The sequence below is a fragment of the Protopterus annectens genome, chromosome 15.part0, assembly GCF_019279795.1.
Source record: "Protopterus annectens isolate FY-2018-M chromosome 15.part0, PAN1.0, whole genome shotgun sequence".
Classification (NCBI taxonomy): Eukaryota; Metazoa; Chordata; order Ceratodontiformes; family Protopteridae; genus Protopterus; species Protopterus annectens.
Genome location: NC_056749.1, coordinates 262,990,838 through 263,016,889, shown reverse-complemented (window position 1 = coordinate 263,016,889; position 26,052 = coordinate 262,990,838). Strand labels below are relative to the sequence as shown.

The 26,052-nt window shown below is 42.7% G+C and overlaps 1 protein-coding gene across 1 annotated transcript in view; it reads left to right on the top strand.

Moving 5' to 3' along the window:
- The window catches only part of OGT (O-linked N-acetylglucosamine (GlcNAc) transferase), a 2,411,396-nt gene that overhangs the window by 639,624 nt on the left and 1,745,720 nt on the right, over positions 1–26,052 (top strand). Inside the window, exon 4 of the mRNA XM_044057256.1 lies at positions 10,567–10,635. Coding sequence (XP_043913191.1) covers positions 10,567–10,635 — 69 coding nt within the window. The remainder of the gene's footprint in view (positions 1–10,566; positions 10,636–26,052) is intronic.

Here is a 26,052-nt window from a genome sequence, read left to right as displayed (position 1 = left end):
CACAGAGTTTTTACAGAGTGCAAAGCCTCAGTGATAGCCTTCTGTCGCAGGTAATTCAAATTTTCCATTACTTACAAGCACTTTCCATGGACTCATTCCTTGAGTATATACATTTCATCAAAAAAATCCCATCTCACACCCACTGAGGACCTGTTTTTTTCTGGGTTGCAGACTTGACACGTGCTGAATGCTTGCCTTCCTTCAGGAAAAAGATCTCCGTATAGACACATTTCAAAAACCTCTGCACAGTGTCTCACTGCTCAGCAAGGGAGACGCTGAGGGCCTTGGCTATCATGGCAGCTGCCATTCCAATGCTTTCTCTGGCCAGACTACATATGCAGAAATTTCAGTGGTACCTCAAACTAGTCTGGTTTCAGCATTCCCATCCCCTAGATAACCCTCATCAGTCTATTAACTTGCCTAGTGAAGAAGCTACTCTGGTTGGAAAAAATAGGTCATGCTTAATCTGGGCCTTCCTTTAACCCCAGCTCCACCCAACCAAGTTTTTTACACAGATGCAGTGAAAATGGCTTTCCTCCATCTTCGAAGAACACCAACTGGAAAGAAATTGGTGCCCTTCTACAAGCACAGCAAATTTTCTTCCATCTGTGGAAATGAGGCTCACTTCTAGTGTGCAAGGATAACACCACGGTTAACGTGGTGTACTGTACTGGCTAGCGTAGGAGGCATGACATCTAGCCACAAATGTGTATAACATTGACAACTGCATTCTTTCCCTTGGAGAAGAATATACTGGTGGATTTGTTAAGCATTTCCTTGGAGGGCCCTCATGAATGTATCCTGAACAAATTAATCTTCAGAACAGTAAGGCATCGGTGAGGAACATCTCGAGTAGACATTTTTGCATCACCAGAAAACCACCATCTTCCTCTGTTCTGCTACAGAAATCCTTCCCTGTTAGCTTGGAAGACAGGTACCTTCTGTTTCCAGTGGTTGGGAAGGCTCCTGTGTGCCTTATACCTACCACTACTTCCAAAAATCCTTCTAAAATCTCAAAAGGAAGCTCTGAAATGCCTACTCTTGACCCCTTTCTGGCCAAGGCAGCACTGGTTTCCCATCTTGCTGTACCTGGATAAGGAAAACGGGTGGAAAATGCATTGCAACCTGACCTGCTTACTCAACAGCAAGGTCTGCTTCTCCATACAAATCTAGCCTCCGTCTCACTCTGTGGATGATAGGATTCTGATCCCTAATAAAAACTCTTCTCTGAGGAGATGGTTCTGTTTCTAAAGGAAGCCTGAAAACCTTCCAGCAGGGAATCTTATACATTTACGTGGGAAAGATTTTCAAATTGGCACTTTAAACACAGCTAGTATCCATTGTCAGATACTCTTCCTATCCCCAAGTATTTCTGTGAATTATTACATACTGATCTGGCCTACTCTTCCATTAAAACCAGTCTTTTGCCAGTAATGCCTGTTTGCCTATTGGTCCTTCTATCTTGTCCAGGATGGGGGTCAAACTTTTCTTGATAGGTGTCTTTGCATCTTATGCCACCTAAGAAACTTATTTCTCCTCACTGTGGTCTCAACATTGTGCTAGAAAGAAAAAACTTTGCCCCATTTTCGAGCCAGTAGCTTCTGCCACTTGAAAATTCTGCACCTGGAAGGATATTCTCCTGCTGGCTCTTGCCTCTGCCTGGCGAGTGTCTGAACTTCAGGCTCTTTTATGGCGATTACTAACTTTCTCATTTTCCTCCATAATCGGTGACTCTAGGGGCCAATCCTTAATTCATTCCCAAGTTGGTGATTGAGATGTTTCTCAACTTTGTCCACCTGCCTACCTTTTTCCCTAATCGCAACAGTAAGGGGGAAGAATTGTCTACTCACTAGATGTTCACAGGCAGCTAAGGTGTTACCTGGACAAGGCAAAACAACAAAATGTCAGAAAAACTGACAACTTTTTGTTTCATTCATGGATTCCATACTGTTCCAACCTGTCTAAGGAAACTGTTGCATCTTGGATATTGAAGGCTATGCCTTTGTTGCATATACAATAAGGGAAAGCATTGCCTTCCTTCCGAAAAGCACATTCCACTGTGGCAGTGGCTTCCTCTGAGGCATTTCACAAAGGTTGTACATGCCAGGTCCTTCTTTGAAGTAGCCACATGGTCTTATTTGCAAGCCTTCAAGCATTACAAGATTGATGCCTTTTCAAGATCTAGGGCTGCCTTTGCTGTGTCTTTTTCGGTCTCCTGGACAGTCTCATCCTCCCTTTTTTCTACCACCTCTGGCTTTCGTAATCACAAATATGTTAAGAATACTGCAACATTGATTTTTCAGGACGTAGTACATTTGTGTGAAAACTTGCCGTAACAGTAGATGTCCTACTGATCATGGTTGCAGTATTCCTTCCCTCCCTCTTTCCCCTTTTCCTTTCCTCTGCTTCTGTTTTTCTTTCTCTGTTGTAAGCCATCACCTAATAGATTGCTTTTGGGGGTATTGACTTGACTTCTGTCAGCCGACCACTTTCTTCTCTCAGTAGTCTTCAGGCCACTGTCTTGTAGATGGTCTGATGTACCCATGAGTGCATCTGCCTATATATCCAGATGCATGTGACTTGAGGTTGTGCATCAGACGTACGTCCTCTGGAAGGTAGAACTTTGGTAACCGTCTGCATTTTAGCGACCAAAAAACCTGTATGTTAAGAATACTACATCAGTAGCCAGTGGGACATCTACTGTTACAGTAAATTCTTACACAGCTGTACTTTCGGCATAAGTTTGTCAGTCAACAAAAGTCCACTCGCTTCACTTTTCTCTAATACAGCCATGTTTCACAAATACGATTGCTTTGCAGTCTCCCATTTATGTATTTCTTTGTTGCTGGTCTTAATTTTCCATTTCCAGGCTCCATTTCAGTTCCTAAGTACTCCTGATTCTTCTTGTCTGCTCTTCTGCTTTTCTCAGCCTCAAGCGTTTTCCTTTGGAACGATGGAAAAGGTTTCACTGACTGTCACTATGTGTTTTATTGTCAGACGAATGAGAAGCAAACTCCCCTTCTGCTTGATGGCTTAGTTTTAGTTGTAAAAGCTCTTGATTTCCTCACTCTGTTCTGTAGCAAAAAATGACTTCGATCCTCTAGGAAAAGTGTGTCTGAAGAGAATTGGATACAGCAGCTCAAGTCTCACACCAACCTCTTGATATTCCCTGATTGCTACAATAAATTAGATGTTTGTGTTACACTGCTGCAGTCATTACACTTGGGTTATCCTGCTGTCAGGTGGTCCCGCAGTCTGCCAGAGTTCCAAAGTCTTGGTCCGGCGTCGGTTGCGGTCGCTTCTTCCCTGACGTTAGTGCGCCAGGGGTATAGAAGATGCATCTGACGCCATTTTCTTCAGTCTTTATTGCTGCTCGGTGACCGAAGCAAAAGCAGTTCGCAAGTGCCGGTCGGCAGACTCCTGAGATTTTCGAAGTCGAATTTCAGATCCCAAGTCTTAAATAAAGCTTAGTACCCCGTTGGGGAAACTTTTTTTCTTGCCTCTGACCGATGTCAGAAAAAGTTGATTGTATTTCTTGTGGGAAGCAAATACCTCATAAGGACTTCCACTCTTACTGTATTCAATGCCTAGGCCCTGATCACGATGTCACTAGTTGTCGGTTTTGTGCTAGATTTAACAAATGCACTATAAAACGACATTTGATTTTGCTTTGCACTACTTTGGCTGAAGGTTCAATTATACAATGCCGTCTGAAAAAGACAACTGTAGTTCATAAAAAACGCAAAGACAAGGATAAAGACGAGCATCCGAGGTCCAAAACCGACGACGAAGACTCTTCTAGGCCAGTCGCCGGTTCTCAGTGAGGCGCTTTCGCAGCCCCTGACACCCACTACCTCAGAGCCACAGGCCGCCTCCGACTCCCACATGGAGACAACTAGGCCTCTGGAAACTCAAGGTATTGGGCCTATGGAAACTAATCCCTCAGATGGGGCCAGAGCCGCTGAGCAGGCATCTGCTTCTGAGGGTGTTTTCAGACCTTCACAACTTACCATTAAAGCAATAGCCAAGACAAAGAAGCAAGTACAGCATTCTCCAGGACAGTCCAGCCATTTTGAGCATCTTTTTCTTGGGCATGAAGACCTTATTACTCTAATCAGGGGTTCCCATCCCCCTCCTGAAAAAAAGGCCTAGGCAGGATACAGACTGATTCCTCTGATCAGGTTTCCATTTCCTCTGATTCCTCTTCAGACCAGGGATACTCTTTACCCCCCTATGAGGACTCTGATGCTGAAGAATCTATCCCTTCAGCCTCTCCTCCTGAGGATTACTCTTTTGGGGAAAATTTACATACCATGAGGGAGCATTTCCATTGGGAAAGTCAGGATTATTCAGAATCCAAGAAAAGGCTCCGGGACTTCCTTTTATTGTCTCGGCACAGGCCCCTTGCTATTCTGCCTGTGTTACATATTGTGGATGATGTGTTCTCTGAATCCAGCTTATCTCCTGATTCTTTGCCCCCTGCTCCAGCCAAGCCAGATAGGTATTATAGAGTCCCTGACTCTCAAGTTTCTTTATAAAAACCCTTCTGCTGACCCAGAAACCATTTCCCAGGGTCCCAAAGGGGTTAAGGCTTCCATTGCAAAAAATCCAGTCCCCTCTGACAGATTCTAGAGCATTGGATAGATGGGGGAAGAAAGTTTGCACTTCTGCAACTTTATCAGTAAGGGCTTTAAATTGCCAGTTTCACATGCTTAAGTACCAACAATATTTAATGGCTCAGTTAAAACAGAAAATGCTTACAAGCTCAGAAGCTCCTGACTATAAAGAAATGCAGGATTTATTGCATGCAGTTGTACAGGTGGGAAAACATACTCTGCAATGTGGTTTTGATTCTTTAGAGGCCTCTTGTAGAGCTGCAGTTACAAGTTCTGTGATTCGAAGATATGCTTGGTTAAAAGAAAGTGTTTACCTGACCATGTTAAGGCAAAATTATTGGATGCTCCTTTACAGCATGATACCTTGTTTGGTGTTAAGGCAGAAGAGGTGTTAAAGAAAATAGAGGATAAAGCTAAATCTATGCAAACAGTCAGTTTTCTTACAGGTACAGCAGAAATTGGCCTACAAAGAATTGGTCCTTTCCAGTGTCAGGCCACAAGAGAGGCAGATACAGACGCCCAAGAGGCAGATCTCAACCCCAAGGCTGTAACAAACAACGACAGTGGGGTACCTCAACCCCAAAAGGAGGTGAGCGCAAGTCTCAGCCTTACAGGAAACAGTCCCAATGACTTCCCCCTTCGTATGCCAAGCACTTCCCTTTTGGCAGCCCCCTTTAGGGGGGAAGCTAGCACTTTTTTCTCAAAACTGGCAAACAATCACCCAAGACAAATGGGTTCTGAATATTGTCTCAAGGATACAGGTTCCACTTTCACACTTTACAAAGGCTGCCACAAAATCAATGGGCAGAGGCTCAAAAACAAATTTCAGCCCTCATGGTCATGAGAGCTATTCAAAAAGTACCGCAGCAGGAACAACGACAAGTATTTTACTTAAGACTCTTCCTGGTCCCCAGAAAGGACAAAGCCTGGAGACCCATACTAGACCTTTCAACTCTAAATACTTACCTGGGTGTTCCGAAATTCAGAATGTTGACACTACAGCAGCTTCTTCCCATGCTGTGCAAGAAGGCTTGGCTTGTTACTCTGGACCACAGAGGCATACCTGCATGTCCCTATCAGACAAGATTGCAGAGGATACCTCCGATTCAAAGCAGGTACAATGCACTACAAATTTTCTGCACTGCCCTTTGGCTTATCTACTGCGCCCAGGGTCTTTACAAAGTGCCTGGCACCAGTAATTGCATTTTGCAGACAAAAAAGAATTCAAATATATCCGTACCTGGACGACTGCCTCATTCAAGCAGAGTAAAAGGACATTCTTCTAAAGCATATGGCGTTTGTAGAAAGGCTGCTAATTTCTCTAGGGTACACAGTAAACGAAAAGAAGTCAAAACTAGTGCCCTCACAACAGATGATTCCTGGGTGCCAGCTTGGACACAACGGCCCAGATGGCTTATCTCACGCCAGACAAACAAGGACAAGTGACTCAATATTTTCAATTACTGGCAAGTCCCATCTCCCTGCAAGAAAAATTCTGCAGGCCCTGGGATTCATGGCATCCTGCATACTACTAATTCCATATGCCAGACTGTATGAGGAAATTACAATGGAACTTAAAAAGTGTTTGGACTCAACACTCTCAGTTTAGAATCAGTAATACCAATAATTCCCTGCCTACAACAGGAGTTTCGATGGTGGGCATAGGCATGTCCCCTCAAGGGTCAGCCTTTCATTCTACCCACAGCCAGGCAGACTCTTAACAGATGCTTCGGATTACGCTTGGGGAGCACACATGGCAGGAAAATGCATTCAGGGCAAGTGGACCACAGACCAAATGCATCTTCACATCAATCAAAAAGAGATGTTGGCTGTTCAAAATGCCCTAACAGCTTTCAAGGACCTTCTGCATCCAGGACAATTATTATTAAAGACAGACAACACCACAGTAATGTGGTACATAAACAAGCAAGGGGGGCACTCATTCTTATCCACTATGCAGGCAAGCCATGACATTGTGGAACACAGCTCTAACTTAGCAAGTTAATCTGCAAGCACAATTCCTGCCAGGAAAGAAAAATACTCTGGCAGACTATCTCAGCAGAAATATCATGGACCCTCACGAATGGAAATTGAATCCACAAATCTTCAGCATGGTAACTCAAACATGGGGGTGCCCAGACATAGATCATTTTGCCTCCTCACTGAATTGCCAACTACAAAAATTCTGCGCAAGGACTTGCCACACACAAGCATGGAAAGTGAATGCTCTTTCGTTCAGCTGGAAAAGCCTAAAAGTTTATGCCTTCCCACCACTGCCTCTCCTTTCAAAGGTACTCCTAAAAGCCAGACAAGAAAAAACACAGATGATCCTGATTGCTCCAGACTGGCCATGCCAGCACTGGTACCCAATCTTAAAGAACTTAGTTTAAGACCCACCATGGATTTTGCCTCAAATTTCACACCTTCTGACTCAACAAAATGATCAGATCCTGCACGGTCAGCTCAAAACCCTAAACCTGGCTGCATGGCAGATTCATTAGTCAAACAGGCAACACCTCTCTCTAAAGCTGTTACAGATGTCATTTTGGAGGCCAGGAGGCCTAGCACCAGGAAATCTTTCTCAAAAATGGAAGAGATTGTGCCTAGAACCAGGCTCAAAGCCTTGACCCTCTTGTCCCAAACATTCCTCAGATTTTACAATACTTAACTGAGATGCTGGACAAAGGCCTATCCTTCTCATCAATTAAGATCCACGCCTCTGCCATCTCAGCTCATTACAACACGGATCCTCCTTTATTCTCTCATCCCTTGCTAAAACAGTACCTCAGAGGGGCTAAAAACATAAGACCGCCCCGGAGAGCACCAACACCACCGTGGGACCTCAATTTTGTTTTGGAAAAAGTGACCTTGCCACCTTTTGAGCCAGCCAATACAGCCGATCTAAAATTTTTATCATGGAAAACAGCTCTGCTCCTGTCAGTAACCTCAGCACGAAGAGTCTCAGAGCTACCGGCATTAATGGCAGTGGAACCTTTTATAATATTTCATCAGGACAGGGTTTCTTTAAGGACAAACCCTACCTTCATGCCAAAGGTGGTATATAGTGTAGCTCTTAACCAAACCATCCATTTGCCAACTTTGTATCCAAACTCTCAGAGTAAAGGGGAGAAACTTCTGCACTCTTTGGACATACACAGGCAGCTATGCTTCTACTTGGACAAAACAAAAGCTTTCAGGAAAACTGAGCAACTGTTTGTAGCTTATGCTGCAGGATCACAGGGCAAGGCTTTCTCAAAGCAGAATATTTCCAAATGGATAGGACACTGTATTCGTTACTGCTACACAAAGCATGGAAAATCAGTCCCAAATAACATTAGGCCACCTTCTACCAGAGCAACAGCCACTTCAACAGCCTTTCTCAGAGGAGTACCAACCAAGGAAATTTTGGAGGTTGCAACTTGGAGTTCAGTGCACACCTTTACCAAGCATTATCACTTGCCTCTTTACTCTAAATCCAGAGCAGGATTTGCCACTGCAGTTCTGCAGGGCCTCATAGCCAATCCTAACTATTTATAGACCAGCCACCCAACCTTAGCTTTGGGATTCTACCCAAGTGTAATGACTGCAGCAGTGTAACAAGATGAACATAGTACAGTTTTGTACCTACCATAAATGTAGATGTTAGTGTTCACACTGCTGCAGTCCAGGTTGCCCTCCCTCCATCCCCTCTGTCCTAGCTGGACTTATCTATACCTTTCTGTCCTATACAACTTTTGTGGTGTATTTGCTTGTAACTGAAGGTATTGTTTTTATTTTTTATGTATGTTTTATTAGCAATATGTATTGCCTACCTACTTGGGGGCACCTGACATCTGGGGCAAGAAAAACTGCAGAAAATGGCATTGGATGCATCTTTTATACCCTTGGTGCACTGTTAGGGAAGAAGAGACAGCAACTGACGCCGGACCAAGACTTTGGAACTCTGGCCGACTGCTGGACCGCCTGACGGCAGGATAACACATGTGTAATGACTGCAGCAGTGTGAACACTCTTAACATCTACATTTATGGTAGGTACAAAACTGTACTTTTCTCCTCTTCTGGTATACCATTAATAATTATCTTCCACAAACACTCTGACTCCAACTTTTAATACTTTCCCTTTTGCCACAGTTTTGTTAGGATCATCTCTCTCTGCTGGTAGGTTTGCATCTTTAATACAGGTTTTGACTGCTTTGTTGCTTCAGTAATTTCTTATTGGAGACTTAAAGGCATTCACATTTTCCCATGCATACTTGCAGACTCTCAAGTTGTCAATAGTCCTTGGCAAGTGCTCAGTCTGTTTTCAAGTTAACTTAAATAATCATTCTTTCTCACAGAGTTGTTTTCCGCAGATGTCTGTTACTGTGCCCTGGGAGGAGCTGTTTCCTTCATACAAAGTAGGCATTCCAACTGTTCTTCCTGATAGTTTCCAATTAAAATCTAGTGTATCCAAGGACATTTCTTTGGCTTCTGGGGTTCATAGATTCTTGATTCTTAATATTACTTTACCCAGACTTGACAGGAAAAAAATCAATGGTGCCACAGTTCATTGTATTTCCATTACTCCAGCTCTAAAACTACTTGCCGCAGACCCTAAGATACACAAGTACACAAGAAAGTGAAGAAATATAGGATTGAGAGATTTAATTTAGGAAACAAGAATTCAATATATTCAATGTAGTTAGTTAGTCTTCGGTTGTCTATACCACTGGCTAAACTATTGTTTTTGTTTTGTATTATCCATAGTTATTTATACCAACACATGGTGTTTGTCTTTTCAACCTGTTTTTGAATACTTGCAATACGTACGTTAGGTTTATTTGTTAGGATTATGCCTTGGTACATTCCTACAGCCTATGTTTAGGATATTATGAATATTTCTTATTTTTTATACCTTTTAATTTGTGTATAAGGTTTACAAAATATATATATATTGTATGTATATAGTTTTATGATTACATAATCATGTAATTGTGTTTTACATCCATGTATTTTTTACATTTTTATACACATTTTATATATATATTTATTATATCTATAATTATATTTATTATTTTATATATATATATATTTCACATAATTGCACTTATATTTATATTTTCTATATACATAAACTAATGTCAAATGTGATAGCCGTTTTTTGCAGTTACTGTTTTTAAATGGACTATATGAAAGTAGCAAGTCAGTGATGCTTGTTTGGTTATACCATGCATTATTACGTTTAATTCTAACAAAGATAGTGTTGAATTAGGATGGTAACCAACAAAACAAGTACTTTTGTGCGCTTTACCTTTCACACTATTTTTTACATATTTCTTTTTCACATTTCCCTTTATCTACTACCTTTGATATGTAATGCATACACAAGTTATTGTTTATGCATATTTATAGGCCAATGGCCTATATGTATACGTAGGTGTGTATGTGTGTGTTTTTTTGGGGGGGGGTTCTTATAGAATTCTAAAGGGAAATTTTAAGCACTGTTAATAATTTAATTAATTAAATTAATTAATCTATTATTCAATTCATATTGCCAGCCCTATATATATATATATATATATATATATATATATCTATAGTCTCCGATTGGAGACAAAAGCGCTTAATCAGTGGATGTGTTGGATCTACAATTTTATTTTCATTTTTATTTCTACATTGTGTCTCAATAAACCTGTGTTACTCTATTGGACTACTCTTTTTTGGATTTGGTGTGCATCATTCAGTGAAATCTAGAAGACGTCCTTTATAGTTCCCGGAGCTGTTTTCCATCTTTGATTTTGTCTACTGTCTTGTATACTTGGGTACTTGTCAGTATGGTAACACTGTTTTTCTGCAGCCAAGGTGGATTTGTGTTGTTTTGAGCAATATTTGGTCAGGGTTGCTGTTAACTAGCAGTTCATTAGATTGTTGGATGGCAGCATTTGTAATAGATTGACTTTAACTTGCAGGACCTTTATTGTGTTCGTAGTGACCTGGGAAACCTCCTTAAAGCATTGGGTCGTTTGGAAGAAGCCAAGGTAAGGTTATTTAATAAATAAATAATTTGTGTTTTGCTAATTGGCATGGGAACTTAATCTGTTTTTGTTTTTAACAAGCAGATTTGGAAGTGCTGAATGCAGAAGTGGTGAGGTCCACCTCAGACTTGCGTGGAGATGCAAAAAAAAAAAAAAAAATTGCTGGCATGCATCACAAGTCTGTAGTGTAGGTTGCCCTGAAATGCAAGCCTAGCGTTGTCATTTGCCTCATACAAGGCAGAACTGGCTTACCAAGTACTATTCATCACTTTGGTATTACTAGTGTACTCCAAAGCAAATTACTTCCATTACTTCTCTTTTTGCTTGGCCAGTGCTTACTAAGTTTTACATTAGCTTTGGAGGGATAGGCAGATGTCTGCAGTTAATGAACGAGCATGTGTACACACATGCAGAGATTCTCGATGTTCTTCGTCTTCCCTTGCTGCAGTCCTGACAATTGGGTATAGTCCGCGTCCCAGTCGGCCCGAATACCAGAGAGGTCATGGCGCTTAGACTGACGCCAGTACGCCAGGGTACTAATGCGCATGACCGACGCCATTTCCTCTGTCTTTTGCCGCATGGTCCGATGCAGAAGCAATTTTATGAGTGCAGGTTGGCGTTCTGAGATTTTCCGAAACCGGAGTTTCAGACCAAACAGAGTTGGCTAAGTAACAACATTTTGGTTTTTCTTGCCTCAGTATTTAACCGGATGTCAGAAAAAGTGAATAACTGTATTTCTTGTGGGAAGCAGATACCGCATAGGGATTATCATACATTGTGTATACCTTGTTTAGGGCCTGAGCACGACGTTGTTGGTTGCCGCTCTTGTGCTAGATTTAACAAGCGCACTATTACGAGGAGGCTTGATTGTGCTAGGTTAGTGTTTGGGAAGCGTTGCAATTATACTATGCCGGCGGATGCTCCGACGCCTGCTTCATCTAAGAAGCGCAAGGACAAAACAGTGAAGTCTAGGGGTGAGGAACCGGCAGTCCCGGACGCCGGTCCTTTAGAAGGCTCAGGGGAGCCAGAGGTTTGCCAGGAGTCTCTATGGAGTCTCAGGCAGATACTTTACTGTTACAGGATGTGCCCTCTCAGGAGGTAGGACAGGCTGATGTGGCTTCACAGGTAACTGTTCTTCCCTCTCTTCCCAAGGTAGTTAGGGCCTCTCCTTCTGTTGCCAAAGCTTCTTTTAGAGGACGCCAAGTTCAGCTTCTGTAGGGCTTCTCCTAGCATTTCGGCTCTGTGCCTAAGAAACATATGCTTAAAATGGCAGAAGATTTGATTACTCTTATTAGAGGTTCTATGCCCCCACCTGATAAGAGGCCTAGGGTGGAACAGGAGTTTGATAGTTTTGAACAGTGTTCACAGGCTTCAGAGTCTTCTGTGGAAGACTTGCCAGAGTTTCCTACTTATTCTGATTCTGATGTGGATGATTCCACTCCTTCAGCTTCTCCTCCTGAGGATTTTTCATTTTCAGAGACTCTTCACTCCATGAGGGAGCACTTTAAATGGGAAGGCCAAGATTACTCTGACTCCAGAAAAAGGCTTAGGGAATTCTTGTTTTGCCCCAGCATAGGCCCTTAGCTATTCCTCCTGTGTTGAATGTGGTGGAGGATGTTTTGCAGAGGCTTCTCTGAACCCTGATTCCTTGCCTCCTGCTCCTGTTAAGCCTGATAGGTATTATAGGGTGCCCAAGCTCATAAGTATTTGTTTAAGAGTCCCAGGGCGGACCCAGAAACTGTTTCTCAGGGGCCTAAAGGTGTTAAAGCTTCTGTGGTTAAAAATCCTGTACCCTCTGATAAAGAGGCAAGGGCTTTGGATAGGTGGGGTAAGAAAGTATATACTTCTTCCACTCTAGCCATGAGGGCGTTGAATTGTCAATTTCATATGCTGAAATATCAGAATTATCTCCTTTCACAATTGAAATCTAAGGTGGATGCTTTGGCGGAAGGTATTGAGTGTAAAGAATTGCTGGATTTGGTTCATGTGTCTGAACAAGTGGGTAAGCATTCTTTGCAGTGTGGTTTTGATGCTGTTCAGGCCTCCTCGAGGGTGGCTGCTACTAGTTCTGTTCTTCGCAGACATGCATGGTTGAAGGATCAGAATTTAGCTGAGCATGTTAAGACCAGGATTTTGGATGCTCCTTTACAGTCTGATGTGTTGTTTGGACCGCCTGTGGAAGCAGTTTTAAAGAAAATGGAGGACAAAGCTAAGTCTATGCAGACTGTTAAAGATTTTTGCAGGTGCAGCCTCCAAGTTTAGTAGAAATTGGCCTGCTAAGGGGTGGACATATCCTGCTTATGGTTCCCAGTCTAGGGGTAGGTCTAGACGTGGTAGGGGCAGGGCTCAAGGTTCTTTAGGCCTAGATCAGACAGTTCACCTGCTCAGACTTCTGGTGAGGGCAGGGGTCAGTCCTTTCGTAAGCAGAACCAATGACCTGCCTTTTCAGCTGCCAGTGGACTCTCGCCTGGCAGCTCCTTTGGGAGGAAGATTGTCTCTTTTCAAAGAAAATTGGGATTTAATCACTCAAGACAGATGGGTGCTGGATATCATTCATCACGGGTACAGATTTTATTTCCACACTATGCCCCTTTCAAAGGCATGCCAGATGTTCCTCCTCCACAAAGAAAAGAGGCTCACAAGCAAGTTTCTCAGTTACTCCAGATAGGGGCTATTCAGCCAGTCCCTGTGTCAGAAAGGGGCTTTCGATTTTATTCTCGCCTGTTCCTAGTACCAAAGAAGGGGAACACGTGGAGACCAATTTTGGATTTATCTATCCTCAACACTTATCTGGACATTCCCAAGTTCAAGATGTTGACGTTACAGCAACTGTTACCTCTGCTGGGCAAGGATCACTGGATGGTAACTTTGGATCTCAAGGAAGCTTACCTTCATGTGCCCATAAGGCTAAGTTGCAGAAAGTATCTGCGGTTTCAACTGGAGATTTTCATTATCAGTTCTCTGCATTGCCCTTTGGCTTATCTACTGCCCAGAGTATTCACAAAGGTTCTGGCTCCAGTGATAGCTTACTTCAGGCTTCAAGGCATTCAAATTTATCCTTACTTGGACGACTGCCTGATTCTGGCTCAAGAAAAGGAACACCTTCTACAGCATCTGGAATATGTCATAGCAGTGCTAAGATGCCTAGGGTATTCTGTGAACGAAATAAAGTCCAGTCTAGTACCCTCTCAAGACATGTGCTTTCTGGGTGTGAGACTGAATACAGCAGCCCAGATGGCCTTTTAACCCCGGACAAACAAAAGAGTCTGTCACTTTACTTCCATCAACTATCTCATCAGTCCGTGCTGACTGCAAGGACAGTCCTTCAAGCATTAGGGTTCATGGCATCTTGTATTCTGGTGCTTCCCAATGCCAAACTGCATATGAGGAAGCTGCAATGGTATCTCAAAGTGTATGGACACAGCACTGCCAAGATTTGGACACTGTCATTCAAATAATACCTTGCCTTCAAAAGGAATTCTTGTGGTGGGCTCAGGAATGTCACCTAAACAAGGGACTCTCTGTGACCCGGCCAGAGGCGAGTCAGATTTTAACGACAGATGCCTCGGACACTGCTTGGGGAGCTCATCTAAATGGAAAGTGGATACAAGACAAGTGGCCTGCCAGACTACAGCATCTACATATCAACATGAAGGAGATGTTAGCAGTCCAGTTTGCATTGATGGCGTTCAAGGAGTTACTTCTTCCAGGGCAGGTGTTGATTCTGACAGACAACACAACTGTCATGTGGTACATCAACAAGCAAGGGGGAACACATTCTTATCCTCTATGCAGGCAAGCAATGATTTTATGGGAGACTGCGTTAAGCCTGCAACTGACTCTTCAGGCAAGGTTTCTGCCAGGAGCACAGAACTCCCTAGCAGATGTATTAAGCAGACAAATCATGGATCCCCACGAGTGGAAACTGGATCTTCATGTATTTCAGAAATTGACAGTGTCATGGGGAACTCCAGACATAGATCTGTTCGCTTCTCCACTAAACCACCAGCTGCCAAAGTATTGCACAAAGGGGTTTCATCACACAGCTTGGAAAGTGGATGCTCTGTCTTTCAGTTGGAAAAACCTTCATGTCTATGCCTTTCCACCTCTACCTCTTCTTCTAAAGGTATTACTAAAGGTCAGACAGGACAGGCCAAGGATGATTTTGATAGCTCCAGATTGGCCTCGCAACACTGGTACCCACTTCTAAGGAGTCTTGTAAAGAAGCCTCCATGGCCTTTACCTCTGATTCCTCATCTGTTATCTCAGAAGGACGGTCATCTGCTCAATGTCAAGCTTCCATCTCTTCATCTCACAGCTTGGCATATTCTGTGTTGAAGCATGGTAGGTCTCAGCTTCCTCAACAAGTTTTAAATGTGATTATGGAAGCTAGAAGGCCTAGTACTAGGAGAGTGTACGAGAAAAATGGAAGAGATTTTTATTTTGGAGTACAGCAAAGAATTTGGAGATTTCAGAGCCTAATTTGAGTGTGGCTCTTCAATATCTTACTGAATTATTGGACAAAGGTTTGTCTTTCTCTTCCATAAAGATTCATGCTGCAGCAATTTCAGCTCACTATGATTGTGACCCACCTTTGTTTTCGCATCCTTTGTTCAAGCAGTTTCTTAGAGGGGCAAAGAATATAAGACCCCCACGAGAGCTCCTACTCCTGCTTGGGATCTCAATTTTGTGTTGGAAAAACTTACTCTACAACCTTGAGCCTGCAGCTACTGCTGAATTGAAATATTTGTCATGGAAGACTGCTTTTCTGTTGGCTATTACTTCTGCAAGAAGGGTGTCTGAGTTGCAGGCCCTTATGGCAGTAGAGCCCTTTTGATTTTCCATAAGGACAGGGTATCATTACGCACTAATCCTTCCTTTATGCCTAAGGTAGTTTCTAGTGTGGCTTTAAACCAAACTATTCATTTGCCTCGTTTTTGCAGATCCTCAAAATAAAGGGGAAAAGATTTTGCACACTTTAGATGTACACAGGCAATTGCGTTATTATTTGAGCAGGACTAAAGATTTTAGGCAGTCTCAGCAGTTACTTGTTTCTTTTGTTTTAAGTTCACAGGGCAAGCCTGTGTCAAAACAAACTATTTCTAGGTGGATTGGCTTTTGCATTGCATTTTGTTATTCCCATCATGGCAAAGAGGTTCCAGCTGGGATTAGGCCTCATTCCACTAGGGCTACTGCCACTTCAACAGCATTTCTAAGGGGTGGCAACTAAGGATATTCTGGAGGCAGCTACTTGGAGTTCAGTGCATACTTTCTCTAGGCATTATCACCTGCCTATATACTCTAAGACTAGAGCTGGTTTTGCCACAGCTGTTTTACAAGGCATGTTGTCAGCTCCTGCTACTTTATAATTTGCCAGCCTCCCTTACCTCTGCTTTGGGATTCTACCCAATTGTCAGGACTGCAGCAAGGGAAGGCGAAGAACATAGTACAGTTTTGTACCTACCATAAATGTAGATGTTCGAGGATTCCCTTGCTGCAGTCCAATTTACCCTCCCTCCTTCCCTCTGTGTTTCAGGGTGGTTGTGTAGGTGAGTTTACATGCTTATATTTTGTATATATTACTGTATATATTGTACATGTTTTTGGTGCAGGTTGTTTTGGGACTTGTCTTTTGGGTCTTCTGACATCTGGGGCAAGAAAAGACTGAGGAAATGACGCCGGTCATGCGCATTAGTACCCTGACGTACTGACGTCAGTCTAAGGCGCCATGACCGACGTCAGCCTTATACTCTGGTATTCGGGCCGACTGGGACGCGGACTATACCCAATTGTCAGGACTGCAGCAAGGGAATCCTCGAACATCTACATTTATGGTAGGTACAAAACTGTACTTTCTCGCTTGGTCTCTCACACTTGCATTCACACTCTCACAGTCAACTTGACTTGGCTTGTGGGGTTGGGGTGGGGGGTGGTTTGAGAAACATGCTCAGATTGCTGTTTTTGCGTTGACCTCAAGAAATCATTAGAACAATACAAGAGCTCTAGTTTTGTTAGAGGAAGAAAGGCTAATAAGGAGTAAATGTTGATTTGGCCCCCCCCACACAATTCTAAGAAAGCAAGGAAAAAAGCCTTCAAGACTGAGGCTGGTTCGGTCTTAGAAAAATGGACTGATGAAAAGGAAAAAGCTGAAACACTAAGGTGGCTTCTAGCAGTTTGCTGTTGATTAAATATTTGAAGTTAAATTGGTTTGGTTTAAACTTTTTGCTTGTCCAGTTTCTTACCTTTTATTCAGATATCCAAATTTCCCATTTTTGTTACAAGCCATCTTAAGCATAGCCATTGCAGGGGTGCGGAGCGCGAAGGAATCTGACGCAGTCCGGGATCTGCCTCTCTGCCATTCCAAACCCCGCGCGCATGCTATTAACATGAAGTGTATACATAGAGTTCCTGTTTGACTAAGTTATAGTATAGTCTGGGTTGTTTAGCATTTGAAGTGTGCCATAATTGGCACCTTTTTTGTGAGTAAATTTACAGTAAGATTGTAGCTGTAAGGTGACTTGTTTGAACTGCTCCCCAAACTGTATATGTGGGGCTGTGGATGCTGCTAAAAGTTTGATGTTTAACATTTGTCTGTCCCAACTTCAGTATTGTCTGAAATTCAGTAATTTAAAATGCATTATTTTGTAGGGCAGACAGTTGCTCTGTGAGTACACTTCATTAGAGCTTCAGTAGGACTGCACTACAGGAGATGCGCCTGCGGTTAGGACACTGACCTCTTTATTTCAGAGCTCGAGAGACTCCTAGTTTGACATTCCCACTACGAATTATAAGAACTGAATAGTTTTAATTTACTTTTATTTTTGTTTATCAGTACATTTAGAAGATCAAACCAGCCAGCCTGCATAATTTGGAAGCAAAATTTGTGAAAATGCAGTACAAAATTTTAGAGCCTTTCTTCCAGACAGCATTTATCAGATGAAAGCCTCCATGTTAATGCATGGTCTGGCCCCTAGGAAGTACATTATAAAACTAAATTGCAGCATCTTTGAATAACTTTTATAACTGTAGAGAAATTTCCAAAACAATTTAACTGTTTGTGCAAAACCTTTACTAATTATCTTGTTCTCTTATTTTGTCTCTTGTTTTTGATTTTTCACCATTGATATTGTATTTAGAAGGTTTCAGGTGGGTGAGACATATGCCAACGTAAGGTGCCTCGCTGATGGAAGCTCGAGGCCAGGATCTAGGGCAGAAATGCAACAACCATCTCTTCCTGCAAGGAACGCACGAAAAAGTCACTTGTCACTTGAAAAATATGGTAACGGGTTTGTAACTGCCACACAACAGACATTAGCTTCCATAACCTGAATTTTTTGTGGTTTCAGTACTTTAACAAAGTAGTGTAACATTACAGAAACCACAGTACTTTGAGTAAAACAGTTAAATGTAAAAAATGTATTTTTTAATTACACTAATTTGATATATTATATATTAAGGCATAACGTGTTTTGTTTTGTTTTTTTCCTTTTTGTTCAGATTGCAGCATTCTGCTCTTCTAATGTGCTGTGGACCTGCAGTAACGCAAAGGCTGCGCAGCGGAAGCGCCCATTGTACGCCTGCAATTTTTTTTCCCTTTTTCTTTTAACAGCTTACTGGATGATTGCACCTGGGGTAGCTTGGAATGATTAATTTGTTTTTATTCTGAGCTAAATTATAGTTCATCAGCTGCTGGCACTCTTAATGTGTTGCTGCTGTTTATTGGGTATTTTAGCTTCTGAATATGGGTTGTTTGTTTACCTGGGCTTGCCGACTCCAGTTGGTTGTTAAATGCATTGCATTCTTATTGCATTGAGTGATTTGATGTCGCTAAAGCGTTCTCTACCATGGAAACTGCGTTGGCGATTTTGGCGCTGGCATTACAGGGACCTTGGCCAATTCTGCAGCTCTGCTATTTGAGGTTGTGCTCCCTAAAATTGCGTATAAGAGAAAGTAAAAACGTGCATACATTAAAAGGTAGCTTTCCATTTTTAATAGAAGCTGATGTACTAGCTTGATAACCTTGCATTTGTCTTTCAACGTGTGTGACTAGTTTTTGAGAGAGAGAGTGTGAGGAGAAGTTTAGAGTAGAGCCTGTTTGGCAGTTTGTCAGTGTCGTTAAGAAGGTTGCTATTCCAGAATGGAGTAACTCTTGTAGCAAGCTTTGAGCCATTAGCAACTTTCTTTGCTATCTTTTCTTGAGTAAACTGTCTGATTCTGTGCTTGGTGATAAATGATGCCCAAAACTGAATTATAAAACATCTAAAAGGAGCGTCTTGGAAAGACGTCATGGTATTTCTGTATTTTTTTCAGTATAAGTGAAAGATGCTCAGATGTCCTGACTGAAATCATTGGTTGCAGTATTTCTGACATATGGGTGGTCACTGCTGTCATCTGGCTGGGGTACCAAAGCTTTTCCTTCCCAAGGTTGTACATCTGAGGCATAAACTTAGCTTATAAGAGTAGGTGTATAGATGGACATATCCCTAGATTGTCTTGCGGTGAGCCCGATTACAGATTGTTCAGCCATTGGACTGATTGCGTTTTGGTCATTGATACCTTTGCTTTGGGTGATAGGTTTATTCAGATAAGTGCCCTATTGGGGGATCCTTCCTTTTTTATTCTAATTTTCTTGAAATTTTGTCTGTTAGGAGGGGTAAGTGTGGGTGCAGTACACGGATTCTGTACATGGACTTGCATACCAAGTGTTTCTTCTGCTTATGCTCTAACACTATCTTGAATTTTGCTGCATCTGTCAATTGTTGGTTCCCAAAACCCTTGGGTCAAGGCTTTTGTGTTTCAGCACGATTCTAGAGACCATCTTTAATGCTTGGCCCAGTCCAAGATGGCAGAGTCAGCATTCATGGATGTCCCTCTTCTGCCTGTGAAGAAGCTAAACAAACCTAGAACTGATACACATTCGAATATTTGACTGGGACATACCAGTTGAGGTTGCAGAACATGTGGTATGCTAGATTACCTTTCATTTGCGTGCCACAGTGACCTTGTTGGAGGCAAGTATGGCTGCTTAGACATCCCTCAAATATTGTTTAGGGAAGAGTTTCCAGGCATACTTAGAGGTTAGACTGGTCCAAACATCAGTGTTTCATCCAGGTGGACGTCATTCCCAAGTAGAAAATACAAAAGACTTGGGGGTGTGGCTTCCCCTCAGTGGCTAGAGAAAAGGAGTGGATAATTTTCTCACTGGGCTGTTCAAAGATATCTCTTAGCAACTTACCTCCATGGAGTCTCCACAATCACAGGGCTACTCCCTCTAAAAACTGTCTTGGTGTCATCTTTTGAAGAACAGCACCATGACCTTTCTGCAGTTTGCTGTTAACTGTATTCTCCTGAGCAAATCTCTTTAGATTGTCGATTGTCTGTCACAGGATTTTCTTATTGAGGAAGCTTCCTTGGAGGAGACTATCCAGAATATGAAGCATTTTGAGTGGCAATCCATTCAGATCTCTGTTTGGAAGAGGTATTGCAGCCTCTTGATAATGGGCACTCTTCCTTTCTGTGAACCATTCTTTCCTTAAGGCTTTCCAGGACGCCTTAAAGTCCACCTCTTAAGCTCTTGACTCTCAACCACCATCTCCTAAAAGTCCAGACGGGTTTTACAAGGTGTCTGATGACTAACAATACTTGTTCCAAGAATCTTGTGGCACACCCCCTCTGCAATGTCTCTTGGAGTATGTCCTCTAAGCTAGTTGATGCTAATCTCCTTCCCACAGACAAACATGATAGGCTGTGGATAGATGGCGAAATATGGTTTACACCTCTCCTGCACTTGCTTTTAGATCAATTAAATACCAGACTAAAAATTACAGAATACTTGATCTCTGCCTTGTAGTCCTTGAACAAAGTTATGCTGGAACCTTGTATGGCAGGGAAGGCAACAAATGCGCAGTCTACTTTCCAGATAACTCTGATAGCCAGACACAGCATATTATGTACATTTGTGATGCTGTAGATAATGCTTCTAGAACAGCTGCCACCAGGTCTGTTATCCGCGGATATGCATGGTTTTGTAGTTGGCCTATCCTTGAGGATTTTGCATCAAAACTTTTAAGAGTCACCCTTGGGCAAAGATATGCTGTTTGATCCTCAAGGCTGCCAGTCTGTTAAAACTCCAAGACCAAGGTAAGACTATGAAAGACTCCAGACAGATTCAGCTGTACTCCTTTCCTAGATGCCATAGTAACTACTCATCTAAGTTTCTCCCTTTCCTTAAAGGGAGACTGGGACTTCTCAACCCAGGAAAACACCCAGAAAAATGTTCTCTGGTAAACCCATAGGGAACCTTCATCTTGGAAGTGTCCTTTCATAAACAAATCTGACACTACCTTTGCAACACACCATCTCCTACACTTAACCCCATTATGTCTTTTTCAAAAGTCTATCTCTCCCTGGCCAAGTGGGACATTATTACAACAGATAAATGGGTCCCGTCCATCATCATAGACATTTATACCATATCATGGGAAAATATCTCCCTTTTGAAAGGCATGCCACATTCTCCTCGCAACCAACTGTCACTTCTCATACCCATTATTCATGATCTCCTGATTAAGGGCAATATCGGTCAAGAAAAGGATTTTACTCCAGAATTTTTCTAGCGCTAAGAAAGGAGCGGGCAGTGGAGACACGTCCTAGACCTCTCTGTCCTAAACACTTATTTGAAAGTACCGCTAGTGTTAGATATTGTGGATGATGTGTTTACTGAATCCAGCTTAAATCCTGATTCCTTACCTCCAGCCCTAGTTAAACCTGACCGATATTAAGAGTCCCTGACTCGCACAAATTCTGTATAAAAGCCCTGTTGCTGACCCTGAAACTATTTCTCAGGGACCCACAGGGGTTAAGGCCTCATCAGCAAAGAATCCCTTCCCCTCTGATAAAGATTCCAGAGCATTAGACAGATGGGGAAAGAAAGTATATACGTCTGCAACTTTAGCAACGAGAGCCTTAAATTGCCAGTTTTGCATGCTAAAATATCAGCAATTTTTGATGTCTCAGTTGAAACAAAAAATGCTTCCAGATTCAGATCCTCCTAATTTTAAAGAAATGCAGAATTTATTGCATGCAGCTGAAGAAGTGGGAAAACATACTTTGCAATGTGGTTTTGATTCTTTAGAGGCCTCCTGTAGAGCAGCAGTTACAGGCTCTGTCATAAGAAGACATGCTTGGTTAAAAGAACATACGTTACCAGATCATGTTAAAGCAAAATTATTGGATGCACCTTTGCAGCAGGATGTGTTATTTGGAGTTAAGGCAGAAGAGGCATTAAAGAAAATGGAGGATAAGGCAAAATCTATGCAAACAGTGAAATATTTCTTACAGGTTCAGCCTCATCGATTTAGCAGAAATTGGCCAACAAAGAAATGGTCCTTTCCAGTTAGACCTCAAAATGGCAGATACAGACGTCCAAGAGGTAGAGGTCAACCACAAGGTCCTTACAGGCCTCGGCAATGGGATGCATCAGGCCAGAAAGAAGGGGAAGACGGGCCCCAACCATATAAAAAGCAGCCCGAATGACTTCCCACTACAGCTGCCAAACAGCTCTCTTTGCAGCCCCCTTGGGAGGAAAACTGGCACTTTTCCATCACAATTGGCATATGATCACCAAAGACAAATGGGTTCTCAACATTGTATCTCAAGGTTACAGGTTCCACTTTCACATTCTGCCAAGGTTAAAAGGAATGCCAAATCTGCCACCAAATCATTGGGCAGAGGCTCAAAAACAAATTACAGCACTCATGGACATGAGAGCTATTCAAAAGGTACTACCACAGGAACAAGGATAAGGATTTTACTCTACTCTTTCTGGTTCCCAGAAAGGACAAAGCCTGGAAGCCCATTCTGGATCTTTCTTCTCTAAACACCTGGATGTTCTGAAATTCACAATGTTAACACTACAGCAGCTTCTTCCCATGCTGGGCAAGAAAGCCTGGCTCGTGACCTTGGACCTCAAGGAGGCATACCTGCATGTCCCTATCAGACAAAAATGCAGAAGATACCTCAGATTGCTAGCTGGTTCAATGTGTTATCGATTCTCTGCACTGCCCTTTGGCTTATCTACTGCACCCAGGGTCTTCACAAAGTGCCTGGCACCAGTAATTGCATTTTGCAGACAGAAAGGAATTCACATTTACCCGTACCTGGACTGCCTGATTCAAGCAGAGAGCAAGGACATACTTCTAAAGCATCTGGCGTTTGTAAAAAAGTTAAGTTGCCTGGGGTACACAGTAAACGAAAAGATATCAAAATTAGTGCCCTCACAAGAGAATATTCCTGGGTGCCAGCTTGAACACAACGGCCCAGATGGCTTATCTCACGCCAGACAAGCAAGGACAACTGACTTAATACTTTCAATTGATAGCAGCAAAGACCCAACTCCCTGCAAGAAAAATTCTGCAGGCCTTGGGTTACATGGCATCTTGCATACTACTAATTCTATATACCAGACTGCATATGAGGAAACTGCAATGGTACCTAAAGAGTGTATGGTCTCAACACTGTCAAAGTTTGGAAACGGTTATACCACTAATTCCTTGCCGTCAACAGGAGTTTCGATGGTGGGCTCAAGCTTGTCACCTCAAGGGACAGCCTTTCACTCAACCCACAGCCAGGCAAGCACTGACAACAGATGCATCGGATTACACCTGGGGAGCACACATGGCAGGAAAATGTATTCAAGGCAAGTGGCCTGCAGAACAAAGGCATCTTCACGTCAATCAAAAAGAGATGCTAGCTGTACAAAATGCCCTTATAGCTTTCAAGGAACTGCTGCATCCAGGACAACTACTAAAGACACACAACACCACAGTTATGTGGTACATAAACAAGCAAGGGAGCACTCACTCCTACCCTCTCTGCAGACAAGCCATGACCTTGTGGAACACAGCTCTAAACTATCAAGTTAATCTGCAAGCACAATTCCTGCCAGGAGAGAAAAACACACTGGCAGACTACTTAAGCAGAAACATCATGGATCCCCACGAATGGGAATTGAATCCACAAATATTCAGAATGATAACACAGAAATGGTGGAGCCCGGACATAGATCTGTTTGCATCCCCAATGAACTGCCAGCTACAGAAATTCTGCACAAGGAGTTACCATCCACAATCATGGAAAGTGGATGCCCTCTCGTTCAGCTGGAAAAACCTACAAGTGTACGTTTTCCCACCACTACCTCTCCTTCCAAAGGTTCTCATAAAAGCCATTGCAGAAGAGCCAAAGATGATCCTGATTGCACCAGTCTGGCCACGCCAGCACTGGTACCCAATCTTAAAGAACTTAGCACAAGGACCACCCTGGATTTTGCCTCAAATCCCACATCTGCTGACTCAGCACAACAATCAGATACTTCACAGCCAGCTAAAACCTTAAACCTAGCTGCATGGAAGATTCCTTAGTCAAACAAGCATTGCCTCTCTCCAAAGCTGTTATGGATGTCATTCTGGAGGCCAGAAGGCCTAGTACCAGGAAAGCCTATTCGGATAAATGGAAGAGATTTTGTGCTTGGAACCAGGCTTTTACAGCCTTGACCCTCTTGTCCCATACATTTCTCAGATGCTACAATGTTTAACAGAGATGTTGGACAAAGGCCTCTCCTTCATCCATCAAGATCCACGCCTCTGCAATCTCTGCTCATTACAACACGGATCCACTATTTTTTTTCTAATCCTTTGCTAAAACAGTACCTCAGAGGGGCTAAAAACATAAGACCGCCCCGTAGAGCACCTACTCCAACTTGGGACCTCAACTTTGTTTTGGAAAAATTAACTTTACCTCCTTTTGAGCCAGCTAACACAGCAGAATTCAAATATATCTCTTGGAAAACTGCTCTGCTCCTCGCAATAACATCAGCACGAAGAGTTTCAGAATTACAGGCACTAATGGCAGTGGAACCTTTCCTCATTTTCCACCAGGACAGGGTGTTTTTAAGAACTAATCCTACGTTTATGCCAAAGGTGGTATCAAGTGTGGCTCTAAACCAAACTATTAATTTGCCAACTTTTTATCCAAAACCACAGAATAAAGGGGTGAAACTACTGCATTCTTTGGGCATTCATAGGCAGTTACGCTTCTACTTGGACAAAACCAAAGCTTTCAGAAAATGAACAATTATTGGTAGCATATGCTGCAGGAGCACAGGGAAAACCCATTTCAAAACAGACTTTCAAAATGGATAGGACATTGTATACGTTTCTGCTATACACACCATGGGAAACCTGTACGTAGCAGCATTAGATCTCACTCCACCAGCACAACAGACACTTCAACTGCCTACCTCAGAAGAGTACCTACCAAGGATATCTTGGAAGCAGCAACATGGAGTTCTGTGCATACCTTCACCAAGCATTACCATCTGCCTCTATGCTCTAAATCCAGAGCTGGCTTCGCCACTGCAGTGCTGCAGGGCCTTATAGCCACCCCTAATGCCTTATAGCACCGGCCACCCTACCTCAGCTTTGGGATTCTACTCAAGTGTAATGACTGCAGCAGTGTAACACGATGAACATAGTACAGTTTTGTACCTACCATAAATGTAGATGTTCGAGTGTATACACTGCTGCAGTCCAGGTTACCCTCCCTCCTTCCCCTCTTACTTGCTGGTACGTACCTTTGTTTTCTACCCTTTACTACCTATGGGGAGTATTTGCTGGTAACTGGAAGTTGTTTGCTTTTCTTGTGTACGTTTTATTAGCAATTTGAATTGCCTACCTATTTGGGGACACCTGACATCTGGCACAAGAAAAACTGAAGAAAATGGCGTCTGCTGCATGTTGTATACCTCTGTCGCACTGACGTCAGGGAGGAGGCGACAGCAACCGATGCCGCACCAAGACTTTGGAACTCAGGCCGACTGGGGAACCGCCTGGCGGCAGGATAACCCAAGTGTAATGACTGCAGCAGTGTATACACTCTAACATCTACATTTATGGTAGGTACAAAACTGTGCTTTCTCTGCGTTTCACTGTTGCAGTCATTACATTTGGGGTATCTGCTTGCAGGTAGCCCTCAGTCGGCCTGATTAACAAAGTCTTGGGTCCTGCGTTGGTTGCTGTCCCTTCTTCCATAACGTCAGGTTGTCAGGGGTATAAAACATGCAGCCAACGCCATTACATTAGTCTTTCTTATGTGGTGCCTGAAGCAGAAGCAGTCCAAGTGCCAGTTGGCCAACTCCTGAAATTTTCATTTTCGAGTTTCAGAACCGAAGTCTGCAACTAAAGCTAAGTACCCTGTTGGGGAAACTTTTTTCTTGCTCTTTACTGATGTCAGTAAAAGTTAATAATTGCATTACATGTGGAAAGCAAATACCTCATAAAGATTTTCATTCGTACTGTATTCCTTGCCTAGGCCCTGACCACGACGTACCTTGCTGTCTGTTTTGTGCTTTATTTAATCAGCGCA